The sequence below is a fragment of the Danio rerio genome, chromosome 7 (assembly GCF_052040795.2).
Source record: "Danio rerio strain M-AB ecotype USA chromosome 7, GRCz13ab, whole genome shotgun sequence".
NCBI classification, from domain to species: domain Eukaryota; kingdom Metazoa; phylum Chordata; class Actinopteri; order Cypriniformes; family Danionidae; genus Danio; species Danio rerio.
Genome location: NC_141027.1, coordinates 72,517,350 through 72,530,131, shown reverse-complemented (window position 1 = coordinate 72,530,131; position 12,782 = coordinate 72,517,350). Strand labels below are relative to the sequence as shown.

Here is a 12,782-nt window from a genome sequence, read left to right as displayed (position 1 = left end):
AATCTTATTTTGACAAATATTTTGAGAAAATGCTTTGATTTTTATTTTTATTGTTTAACTAAACATTGCACTCAAAATTACTACCTTTTTGTTCTGTATATATATATTTTTTTATTATTATTATTATTTCTAAACATAATATTTTTTTTGTTATATTTATTTGAGTTTTTGCATTTACAATTTAAAGCATTACATTAACCAAACCCCCCCCCCCCCCACCACACACACACACACACACACACACACACACACACACACACACGTACATACATAGACATACATATATACAGATCATTCCAGAGTTCCTGAGTTGACAGTGGAAAAACAGAGTGTACCATATTTGTTCAGTCCATATGTTGTCATTTAACATGAGAGGCTTGGCAACATCCAAAAGAAGTGCATCTTAATACAAAAAGAAAATTTAAAAATATATAAAATGAAAAAAAAAATTCAACAAATTAATTAATTAATTGATTAATAATTATTATAATAAAAGATAAATATATCACAAGCACAAAACCTTCCAGATATATCTAAGTTGACAGTGAGAAAATACATTATCATATTTTTAGTCAATATGTTCTTATTTGACATGAGGTGTTTGGTAACCTCCAAAGAGTATAATATATTAATAATACATATTATTAATATAATAATATATAATATTACATATAAGATAAAATAAAATAAAAATAGATAAATTTTTTCTAAAATCCAGGGAGTTCTTTAAAGTATTTTTTAAAATATTTTTATATATGTTTTTGTTGTCTTGGACATGTGAAACAACAGATACATTGTTTTTGCTTAATTTTCATATTTTTTCTCCATAATTTTCTCTTGGTGGCTGTTTTTACCCCATTGACTTCTATTATAACCACATTTTTTTATTGCAAAACCATGACATCATATAACCATGCATTTTTGATTGTTGGTATTTTCCCTCTTGGAAGAGGTAAGATTTGAAATTTGTACTGTTGATCATCAGTTGGCACCATCAACGCTTTAGATAGGCCTGTGCAAAAACAAAAAAGCTTAGTTTCTGGATTTTATATGGAGTATAACAGTAAAATAATTATAGTGTGTGTATGTGTGTCTCTGAGTGTGTGAGAGTGACCTTAACGCATTTACCTTGTTGTGTCTGAGAAAATCAAAATATGCATCTTAACTCTCAGAACTACATGGAGTAAACAAAAACAAACACTGTGTATTTATGCACCATCAAATGTGGTTATAATGGAAGTTAATGGTGCAAAAACAGCCACCAACAGTAAATTAGTGGGGGGGAGGGGGGGTTTACATCCAAGCCAAGGGTCTCAAACTGCTGGCCCGCAGGCCATCTGTGGCCACCCTCCCCCTCCCTGCAGTCCGCTACTGATGTAAAAAAGGAAGGGCATCCGTTGTGTAAAACATATGCTGGAATAGTTGGTGGTTCATTTTGCTGTGGTGACCCTGATAAATAAGGGACTAAGCCGAATGAATGAATTTAATAATTGTGCCTTATCAATATTATTAGAGCTGTAGCATTATGTAGTGAGTGCTGTGTAAACACTGATATAAAAAAAATCATTGTGTTTAAAGTTTGAATAAAACTTTAAGTAAGCAATTTTCTCTAATAACCAGAGGGGCTCGAAATAAAACGGTTGACCGATTATTTTTAATAAAACCCATTTTACTATCTTTGAATGAGATGCACAAAGCACACTTTTAGCGGCTGTTTACTGCATTTGTTTTTGCTCTTTATGGAGCTTATGATGATGTTACTCGTTGAAATGTGCGCCGCTTGCTCTCATTAATTAGTTTTCGTCTTATCGCTTGCCATTTGTAACTTCTTTCTCCAATTATGCCTCCCTAACAGCCTTTTGTGTTTATGTATGTATCTCGCATTAGCAATGGCTGAAGGCGATTCTCCAGTCTACTCTGGCAAACGCACACATCATCACTGAAATAGACTGGATCGATATAAAGTTCACTTCTTAAACCTGACGTAAGACTACAAGGCCTTCTAATATAGTGAATTGATAAGTAGGTGTTGAGACAGATCTTGTTCTCTGGGAATGCGAGTGATATTTCATGCCAGTGATGCACAACAGCTCGAGTGATGGGCTGATTTAGCTTAGCCCTTCGTATTTACCCCTGTGCCCCTAGATGGATGCACACCGCCATGTTAGATTCCCCCATGCTTCATTGAACCACTTTAAAGACTTTGGAAACCTGCAACCTTTAACACACTTCTTATGCATCATTATGAGCAGAACATTTGCGCCTCAGGCAGCTTGTGCAGACAAGTGCATGACAAATTAGGGTGAAATTGGGATGAAGTGACGAATTCTTTTCTGAAAACAAAGACAAAACTTAATCTTATGTTGTTCTTATTATGTTCGTTTTAAGAAACGTTTTGGCATAGAGTGTGTTTTGACATCCCAGCAGGCACACAAAGTCATATGATGTGGGTATTTGGCATACCTGCCAACATTTGGAGGGGTTGGAGGGAAAGGCGCGAATGGGAGATGGTCTGAAATACGGGAGACTCCCAGGAAAAGCGGGAGTGCTGGCAGGTATCGTATTTGGTTATATTTTGGTTACGACATTAGGGGAGCAAAGTCCAATGTCAGTTAAACGTCAAATGACATCATAAAAAGATGTCCATACAACGTCAGTATAACATCAGTAGACATTGATCTTCGGTTGATTTTAGGTTGTAGAATTAACCAACCAAAGTCCGACGTCATCTTTACGTCATAATGTGACATCCACACAATGTAAAAATCTAATGGCGGTAGACGGTAATCTTTGCTTGGTTTAAATTTGTGTCATTAACTAACCAAAAATCCAACGTCCCTACGTCCAATTATTATTAGCCCCCTATATATATGATGGGTACAACGTCACTCTGACCAGTGGTGTAAAAAAAGGTGGTATATTATTACCCACCCAATCCAAATTTTAAAAGTGGCCAAAGAAACTACAAAAGTCAAAGCTTCTTTGATTCATTAGCAATATATTTTTATTCAACATAAGTTACTTGTAACTATTGACTTCCACAGAAGGAATAAAACAAATACTATGGAAGTCAATGGTTACAGGTTTCCAGCTTTAACGGAATAAAAAAAGACAAACCGGTTTGGAACAAGCAAAGGTTGAGTAAATGATGACAATTTTCATTTTTTTGGGTGAACTATCCATTTATAAAGGAAAAATATTTCAACAAATTTGTTCATTTGAAAGCGAGATGCTAATAGTCTAATCCTGGGCAATGATTTATGCCTAGCTGATAGTGCCCCCAGCAGACCCTGAGATTGGCTTTAAAGGGGACTGAGGCAATACAGTTCATGAGGTAATTGCAAAACTTTTAGGGGCGCTGAATAGAAATATAGGGGGCTAAAGCGTGTGGCCATGCTGTTTTATAATTGTACCTGAATGTTTCAGCATCATTTAGATGCTTTCGAAAAACTCTCATGAAATTTTTTCTGATCAGATTTCCAAAACCAAGATGAGGAATGAAGTTTAGGCTGGCTATTTATATTAAATTCAGAATGATCCGATTGGCTAGTTAGTAATTAGTGATAGGGATCAGCTGTAGTCAATCCTATCATGCGCTCCGCTCGAAAATAGTTTGTGAAACTTATGGAAGTTCAATCAGCAAAACGAGTGAGTATACCGAGGGTAAAGGTAATTATTGAACCTCAGAAGTCGTAATACTCAAATTTCTCATGGAAAAAAGTATAGGCACACGGAGTATACGTGCATATAGCCCCGACTACACCACTGACTCTGACGTCATGCTGACATCCTGTGCCTACAGGGATGACATTAGTCGGGGAAAGTTTAAGTTTTTCATGGTTCCACAGCAGCAGAAATCATCATATTTGGACAAACTTTGGCAGCAGTGAATGGAAGAGTACCACATACTGTACAGTGGGGGAAATAAGTAAACAAAACGTCAGAATTTTTCTTAGAAAACATATTTTTAAAGGTGCTGTTGTTGACTTAAAATTTGCTCTGGTTGTTGAGAACAACCAAAGAAATTCATACATGAAAACAAAACAAATTAGTTTACAAATTAAGTTATGTGTAATAAAATTAAATGACACAGAAAAATAAGTATTGAACACATGAAGAAAGAGAGGTGAAGAAAGGCATAGAAAGCCCAGACAGCAGCTGAAATATCTCCGTAGTTATTTAGCAACACTTCCTCAGCATAAATTAACATTAGCTGATTCAGTCCAACATCTACATTAGCAGGATGATGAAGATGAAACCAGGGTCGACATTTCAGTAGGACATTAGTTATATTTCCATTCAAAAATGCAAATTAAATTCATGCAGAAAATATCACATAAAAGATATGCGAGTAAAGCAGCCAACGAATCAAAAGAGAACAAAAACGTCACTTGCTTATAACTGGTGCCAAATATCAACAGTAAAAACTGAATTTTATACATTAGGAGAAGCTGCATTAATCCTTTCTTTATTTAGTAAATGACTTGCGCCTTAGAAGACAGTATGCCAACACGCAATGAATGTCAATGTCAAATGACAAGGAATATACTGTATATAGTATATATACAAAGAATATGTATATTTGAATATACTATTGATGTTTTTGTTTACTGCTAAGGTCAATTGTATTAACCTCTGTTTTTTGTTAAGCCTTTAAATTGCAGCTGAAATAACTAGTAAAATATGAATTACTTTATCATCAATCAAAGACAAATTATATTAGTTCATGTACATGAGTAATTAAAACTATTGTTTAAAAGTGTATTGAGAAAAAAAGTCACTTCAATAAACAGCATATGAGAAACATTTGAACAAAAATTGCTATTTTAAATCGTCACCTCTGAAGTCATATGAGATAAGAAAAGAAAAAAAAACATGGAATTTACTCCCCGAAGAACTGTTTCTCTCCAAAACTAATTCTTAAGCTGCCGGATTGATATGGAATCTAATTAAAACACATTGTTATATTGATTGATTGAGTTATATTGATCATATCAGCAATAAAAACAAGTCTTGATCACAATCAACTTGCTTTAAAATGTAAAAAAGAAATAGAATGTGAAATAAAACATTTGTAAGTCTGTTTGACAAAACATTTATTGCAATACGTTTCAGCTTGCATTACTTTTTTCTACCGTTTGCTTATTTATTAAATGTAAACCAATATATATTTTAAAAAGTATATACCAAAACACATAGTTTTTACTTAGTATCAGTACTTCGAGGATGTTTTACAGCCCTGGTAATGTGTTTGAAGTACTGAAGTGGTTTTCTCTTTCTTTAAAGATAAAAATAATCCTCTTTTGCCTTACACCTGTTAAGTCAAAGATAAAACAAGAAAGGAAGAAAAAACTCATCTTGTGATGCTTTCCTCTGACACTGCAGTCTTTAAAGTTCCAGTAACTTTTGATTAATAATTTGCAGGACTGAGAATAATTCATAAAAGTTGGCAAGAAGCCACAGAGCATAAGTAACAGCACTCACTGTCAGTTTATTGATACTTCTGACAGCCGTCGAGCAGCTGGAAGTTTTGAAAGTCACTGGTTTTCAAAGAATCCTTCTCAACTTTGAGATGGAATCATCAAACTTATTGAGGAACTGAGGGTTATTTCATCATTAAAAGTTGTTTCTGAGAGTCATTTCAACATCTGAGCATTACTTGATTGTTTTAAAATATTTAAGCTTGCACTGATTCTTTTTCCGTGGCAAGAACAAAGAGAAAGGCAGAGGAAAAAAGGCCTTCATAAAGGCACACTGTATTACATATACAAAGAACACAAGTAGTGTTATGTGCTTAATTATGTACTTACATTATTCCAAATATCTGTACACTGTAAAAATGCTGGGTTCTACACAATTCCTTCATGCTGTCCCATTAAAAATAGATTGTTAAATTAATTGTTTTTACAAATTTAAGTGAGTTGAACATAAAACATTAACAATTGCGCTGTTTCAACTCATTTTAAATAAGTCAGGCCAGGCTCATTCGGAAAATGTATCACTGTATACATTTCTGGAGAGTGCCAAAAACAGATTAGGAGCTACATTTTTTATTTTTTATTTTTTGTGCGGTGTTTGTTTCAGAGATTCCACCAGAGGCCGCTGTGTACATGTTTTGAGATCTCAAATTTCTCTTGTGAGTGCCATTCACACCTGCTCTTCTCGTGTAAATCTATCAGAGGCCGATGTCGACTGACAGATCAACTGACCCATCCACCTCCTTTTCTAAACCCAACCAATAGTGTTCCAAAAAATACCAATTTATTAAATTAAAAAGATTAACACAAATCGTGTAATGTTTCGAGCACACTAACTCTTCATCAGACAGATGTGCTCGAAACGTTACACGCTTTGAGTTAGCCTCTTTAATTTAATAAATTGGTATTTTTTGAAGTTTTGGTGTCGCCACCTTCTTGATTACATATCTGCACTTTTTATTGTTTGGCTGAGCACCCGTTTACATTGATGCGTGTGCTTTTGTGCATTTTGACATGCTTTTTTGATGTCAAGATGTCAATTTGATTTGTTTTTTGACTGGGCTAATTAATATCAAGCTGATATCGACCAATCGACCAATATTACTAATTGGCTTCTCTCATGGAAATGCACGAGAAGGAGACACAGAAATGTGCACAGCAGCCTCTGCTGGATTTAAAATAAATGGCTCATAGAATAAAATATCCCCCAGTAATGTAATTGAAATTGTCAAAAATGTAGACGGCGCCCTCTAGTGGATTTGTAAAAAAAATAAAAAAAAATAGCAAGAAAACGTAGGTACATATTTCTCAGTTCTCAAAAATGTATCCCTGGGCACATAAATCCAATGAGCCTGGGTTGTTAACTTATATATTGTCCACACACACGCATGATTTAATTCACATTTCTATTAAATATGTTTAATATACGCCACGAAACATAACAGGTGTTCACTAGCACTGCCCTAATCCGCAACTGCATTTTCTGAAGCGCAGACCCTACTGACCTGCTAAACTGTAAAGCTTGTAGCTGTGTGTCCTGTTGTTCTGGTAAACATAGAAGGAGCAAACCGCACATTATAGGCTTGAGATAACAGCCTTCTCAAAGAAACTGCTGGAGAATGTAAAGCCTCTGTCTAAAGACCTCCTGACCACAGCTGAGCTCCTCTCAAAGTCTGTGCTACTGAGAGCGAATAAACCTGCTCTTAAGGCCACAGGCGAGCTCTTCTGTGAAAAGCGAGTTAAACTGAAAACCTCAGCCACCGTATCTCAATCCTGCAGTCGGGTTCTCCCTGGCGTGGATGCTTCCCTCCAGCTCTCTCTCATGTTGAAGCCTGCAGCGCTACTGTTTCTTACAGATACAAGAGATGAGACTCCATCAGGAGAGAGCAGAAGATGCCTGATGTCTCTAAATGTTCAACCTATTTTGTTATTCATCTTACGAGCCACAAAACGTGTCAAAATTAGGATTGTGTTGCATTTGGGATTAGGATTTAGAATTTTCCCTTGTTTCATGCTTATGCACAGATGATTGCTTAATGATGGGCTTCTCTATCTGTTCCTTGTTTTCTGTCTGTTTATTAAGCTCATTGTAAATAAGTAGTTTGAACAAGCAGCGTTTTTTGAGTGAGCTTTGTGTTGCATCTCAAATTAAAACGTTGTAGAGTGCCTTAGGACTTTTTGTTGTTGTTGTTGTTGCATAATGCAAATAAATATTTTTTTTTCATAATGCATTGGTAGAATCAAAAATGTATTTTAACCCATTCAATTGTGCAATCCCACTGGTGTGATCAGCCTAGGCTGGACACTAAAACATACGATCACACCAGTGTGATTAGAACGTTCAGAGCGCATGTCATCAATTGCTTAAATTCAAATCTTATGGCGAGGGTTTAGGGTTGAGATAGGGGTAGACACTAATAAAATACAATTAATTTGTAATTTAATAAATAACATAAATACTTCTTGTTAACGTCTGATCGCAGCCGTATCCTTTCTAGCACCTTCTAGTGCCTGTTAGCCGTCATATAACAAATAATATGATCATTATTAAGCTGTTTAAAAGACAAAATATATGTTATATCACATACTTGAGAATCTGAGTATTAGAAATTTCACAATATAATTGGGACATTTGTCAATATTTACAGAAAAGGGGAGGTGCTCCATTTTCCCCCACAAGTCCAAAGACATGCACTATAGGTGAATTAGGTAAACTAAATTGTCCGTAGTGGGGCAAAGCAGTGGTGCAGTAGGTAGTGCTGTTGCCTCACAGCAAGAAGGTCGCTGGTTCGAACCTCGGCTCAGTTGGCTTTTCTGTGTGGAGTTTGCATGTTCTCCCTGCGTTCGCATGGGTTTCCTCCGGGTGCTCCGGTTTCCCCCACAGTCCAAAGACATGCGGTACAGGTGAATAATATAAATTGTCCGTAGTTGTAAGAGTGTGTGTGTGAATGTTTCCCAGAGATGGGTTGTGGCTGGAAGGGCATCCGCTGTGTAAAAACTTGCTGGATAATCTGGCGGTTCATTCTGCTGTGGCGACCGTGGATTAATAAAGGGACTAAGCCGACAAGAAAATGAATGAATAAATGAATGAAATTGTCCGTAGTGTATGTGTTTATGTCCTGGTCCTCCAAGTTGGGGGTGGAGCATTGGACTAATGACCCATCTCATAAAATTAGATGTTTTGAAACACCAACATGGTGCGGCTAAATATCAACTTCGTTATAAACTGTCCTGGAGTAAGTAAACTATAAATGAATAATAAAAACTGACATAAAAAATATTATTTAGTATTTAAATTTTATTTGTTAAAGTTTGACTGATATTAAAAATAAAAGTAAACAATATATAGTATATAAAAACTATAGTATGTTATTGATACTAACATCATTTTGATTCAAACCCTCTCAAACTGTTTTTACACTTTAAATGTATGGAATTCAAATCTATTTGCATGAAATCTGATCACCTCGACTACCATGATTTTCAGCAACTTCATTACCCCTTCTACAGACTATAATTTAAGAATGTATTGTCATTTGTTTTTGTGTAGCTGAAAGATTGCATTTAAGACCGAGGTTAGGGACTTGAAATATCTACCTGATATGAATATGTGGCTATAAACACATTTATTATATAAATATTATGTAAAGAGATTGTAAGAACTTGAAGACTTTGTTTGCAAAAACTAACAGAACTTAGTTTTTAGTATTTCTCTGATTTTTTTTCACAATTTTTCTCTTTAGTACTTACTGCACTAAACAAAAAATACAGATTCAACTTAGCAAATAATACAGATTCAATATTTGTTTTATAATTGTATAATACATGGATCATACTTTATTTAAGGTACAATTCTTGAAATTAACTAAGACCTTTAGCTCAATACACTTCTAATCTACCGCTTATTAATAATTAGTAATTTGGTTTAGGTATTGGTTAGGATTAAGGATGTAGGTTCAGATCATACCATATAATAAAACTACTAATAAATAGTTATAAATGCTAATATTGAATTAGGAGACAGGTATAATCCAGTAGCTATTAGTGGGAGTTACTAGAACTTAAAGGTTAAGGACACCCTGGAGAACTTTTTTTTATATTAACAGATGTGTGTGTGTGTGTGTGTGTTGAGCATCAGTTAAGACAATGTTAGCACCTGTCAGCTTTAATTGTGGGGAAAACTGGATAATTATGAGCTTTTGTCAGCTAATTTCAGCTTCCGGGTTTAAAATGATTTTTGGGGCGGGATCAAAATCAGCGACGTAGCGAAGTACCGCAAGTGCAATGATGATGCGTCGGTTTCTCATTATTATTCATAGCAGAGTTTTCTTATCCTATGAGAAGAGCCGTCTGCTTAATTATTCATGAGATCACGTGCTTTCCGAAGGCAGACCTGCCAGTTTCAAACAAGATGTGAGACAGACCAACGGCACGCAGTAACCATTCATGAAGGCTCGCATGTGTTTGTTTCCATGATCCACGCAGTTTGTTGCATGTTTTTTCCCCGCGATCTTCTCAGGGCCGATCATACAACAAAGCTGTGTGTGTGCTGCAAGCATTTTTGTCGGGAGAGCAGTGCGAGAATTGAAGAATGGCGGATGTTGACATTTATCAGGAGTTCGTTCACATTCAGACACATCGCCGTGCTGCTGTGTTAGCCTAAATCCTCTATATACACACTTATCTTTATAAAGATATAAATTGTGGTTATGTGTATATGAAATTACGAATAACAAATGTAGCAGGGCATTAAATTACTGTTTATTTCTTTGCATTTTAACTTTGTGAACTATAAACTCATGCGTCTCCTCACGGTTTGTGTCTCATTTTGTGAGCTAACTGTCAACAACAGTTATTCGCTCCCCTTCTCCCCTGCTGGCCACGCCCACTCCTGCCCTATGCTCGCGGAGCTCCACACCCATTAATCATGCATCTTTTCAAAAATTTCTGAAGTAGACTTTAACCGAAAGTGGGGGGTGTCATGGCCCTTTAGTGTTACCAAATCATGATGTCTAAAAACTGGGTTATCTGATTTAGCAAAAAACTCTTCATGTGTAGATGTATCTATCAACCAGTGGTCACCAAACTTGTTTCTGGAGGGCCAGTGTCCTGCAGATTTTAGCTCCAACACTAATCAAACACACCTGAACAAGCAAATCAAGGTCTTACTAGGTATACTTGAAGCATTCAGGCAGGTGTATTGAGGCAAATTGGAGCTAAACCCTGCAGGGACACCGGCCCTCCAGGACCGAGATTGGTGACCCCTGCTACAGACTATATTTAAGTGTGGGCATGTCATTGGCCCAGGAACATGTCCTGCTTGTCAAACTATTTCATAACTGTAACAAGAGGCATTTCAATCATATCTTGACATTAAAATGGCCACCATAACATTATTTATCAATATGTGGACCTTTTTAGATTTTCAGAAGCTACGGAAATGTAAAATATAAAGCAGGATATATGTTAGAACCATTATCATTGTTTACATCGCTCAAAAAGTATTTTCTAAATGCTGTCAGTTCAATCTTCTCTACTTTTTAGCTTCCACAGCTTAAACATATAAAAATGTATATGCGTACATGTATGAGTAAGCACATTTTCTTGCCAGATCAGGCTGTAATAGCAGATGAGATTTCTCTGATCGTGAAGTGTGAAAGGTTAGCCACATTGAAAGCAAATTTCATGGAAAGACGGATGACACTCTGACAGCTCCATCTGTACAGAAACATGCCCGGGCACAGTCGAGGGAGCCTGTAATGAAATATATCTATTTTCTTTCTCCTTTCTTCAGGGAGGCTCCATCCAGAATACAAAGTCAAAGCGATGCCTTGAACTCGTGGAGAACAATGACAATGAGTTCGGATTTCAGCTCACCCTCCAAAAATGCACTGGCCAGAACTGGACCATCACCAATATGTTGCCTGGTAGCACCTTATGATGACTTTCGAGACCTGGGACGGCATTGAGAAATGAAGCACCTGGATGTCTCTGACTTTGACATCATATGATAAATGTTAAACATTTTTCTCTAGCTACTGTACTTGTGCATATTGATAAGCCACGTTTGGCTAATGCCGCATTGTGTGTTATGAGGTCCTACACTGTACTGAGATTTATTTTGTGCAAGGTCAACTCGGTTTCGTCTCGACTTGAAGGTTGTACCGGCTCCAGCGCACACATTGAAGCCATAATTGCTACTATGTAGCAAAGCTTTGGCAACGTTCTTGCTGTATTTCTTTTTCTAGTGTCTCAGGTTTGTAGGTTGAGATTATTTTGAAACTACTCTGTACATTTTTGGGACATGCCAACAACGCGTTGGAACATATCTAGATACAATCAACTGTTTTATATCTACATGTAAAGTAAATATTCTAAGTATTTATAATTCATGGCAGTAAAAAAAGAACAAATGCTAAGTTGTTGTGTGAGTTCTGCTGTCTGGCCTTACAATTCGAGTTTATTTGTATAGAGCTTTTCTCAATAATCATTGTTTCAAAGCAGATATACGAGGTGCACATTACTGCATTATTGCAATCAAATACAAAAAAAGTTAAGGTTATTAGTTACCATCATTTCATTATTTACTAATAACTTTAAAGGTGCTGTATGTAATTTTTTGACTCTTGTAAAGCATTACAATCCCATAACATGTTTGCCGATATTTAAGAAACATGCTAAGTGAACATTCTTTATCTAAAAAACAATAGTAATCAGATATTCTGCTTTTTAAATATGTGCTTTCCGTGCTGGAATGTGTGTCTTTTGTTTTGTCTCTTTAACCCACCCAATGTTTGGTTACTTATATTTCAGTACCCCAGGTTTGCCTTGGGGGAAAACAGCATATTTCATTTAGGGTGCTTTCACACCTGCCTTATTTAGTTCGATTGAATCGCACTAGAATTCGTTTTCCCTTTTGGTTCGGTTCGTTTGGGCAAGTGAGAATGCAGCAATCGTACTCGAGTGCGCACCAAAAGCGACCAAATAAGCGTACCAAGACCTGCTTGAAGAGGTGGCTTTCAAACGAACCCTGAAGCGGTTCGTTTGTGGTGAGAACATGATTCGTACTAAAACAGGTCCAACCGCAAAAAGTACTGCGACTTTAGGAATAATTCAGCTGCCGTAGGCCGATGCTCTGTGCATTATGGGATATGGAGGAAAAATATTGTTGACAGCGCTTTACCAACAGAGAGAGAGAGAGAGAGGGGAAAACATTACCTGATGGATCGTTGGTAATATTTCTGCAAGATGACCATGTCACAGTTTAGCTAAATTAATTCACGCCTCCTCCTGAAGTGACGAGCG

General features: G+C 36.3%; 1 protein-coding gene across 2 annotated transcripts in view; it reads left to right on the top strand.

Moving 5' to 3' along the window:
* galnt18b (UDP-N-acetyl-alpha-D-galactosamine:polypeptide N-acetylgalactosaminyltransferase 18b) overlaps positions 1-11,896 on the top strand; it is a 195,304-nt gene extending 183,408 nt beyond the window's left edge. For both annotated transcript variants that reach the window (XM_087262227.1, XM_087262229.1), the window contains exon 11: positions 11,272-11,896. In XM_087262227.1, the coding sequence (XP_087118353.1) occupies positions 11,272-11,418 (147 nt within the window). In that variant the 3' untranslated portion in view covers positions 11,419-11,896. The remainder of the gene's footprint in view (positions 1-11,271) is intronic.
* The last annotated feature ends 886 nt before the right edge of the window (positions 11,897-12,782 follow it).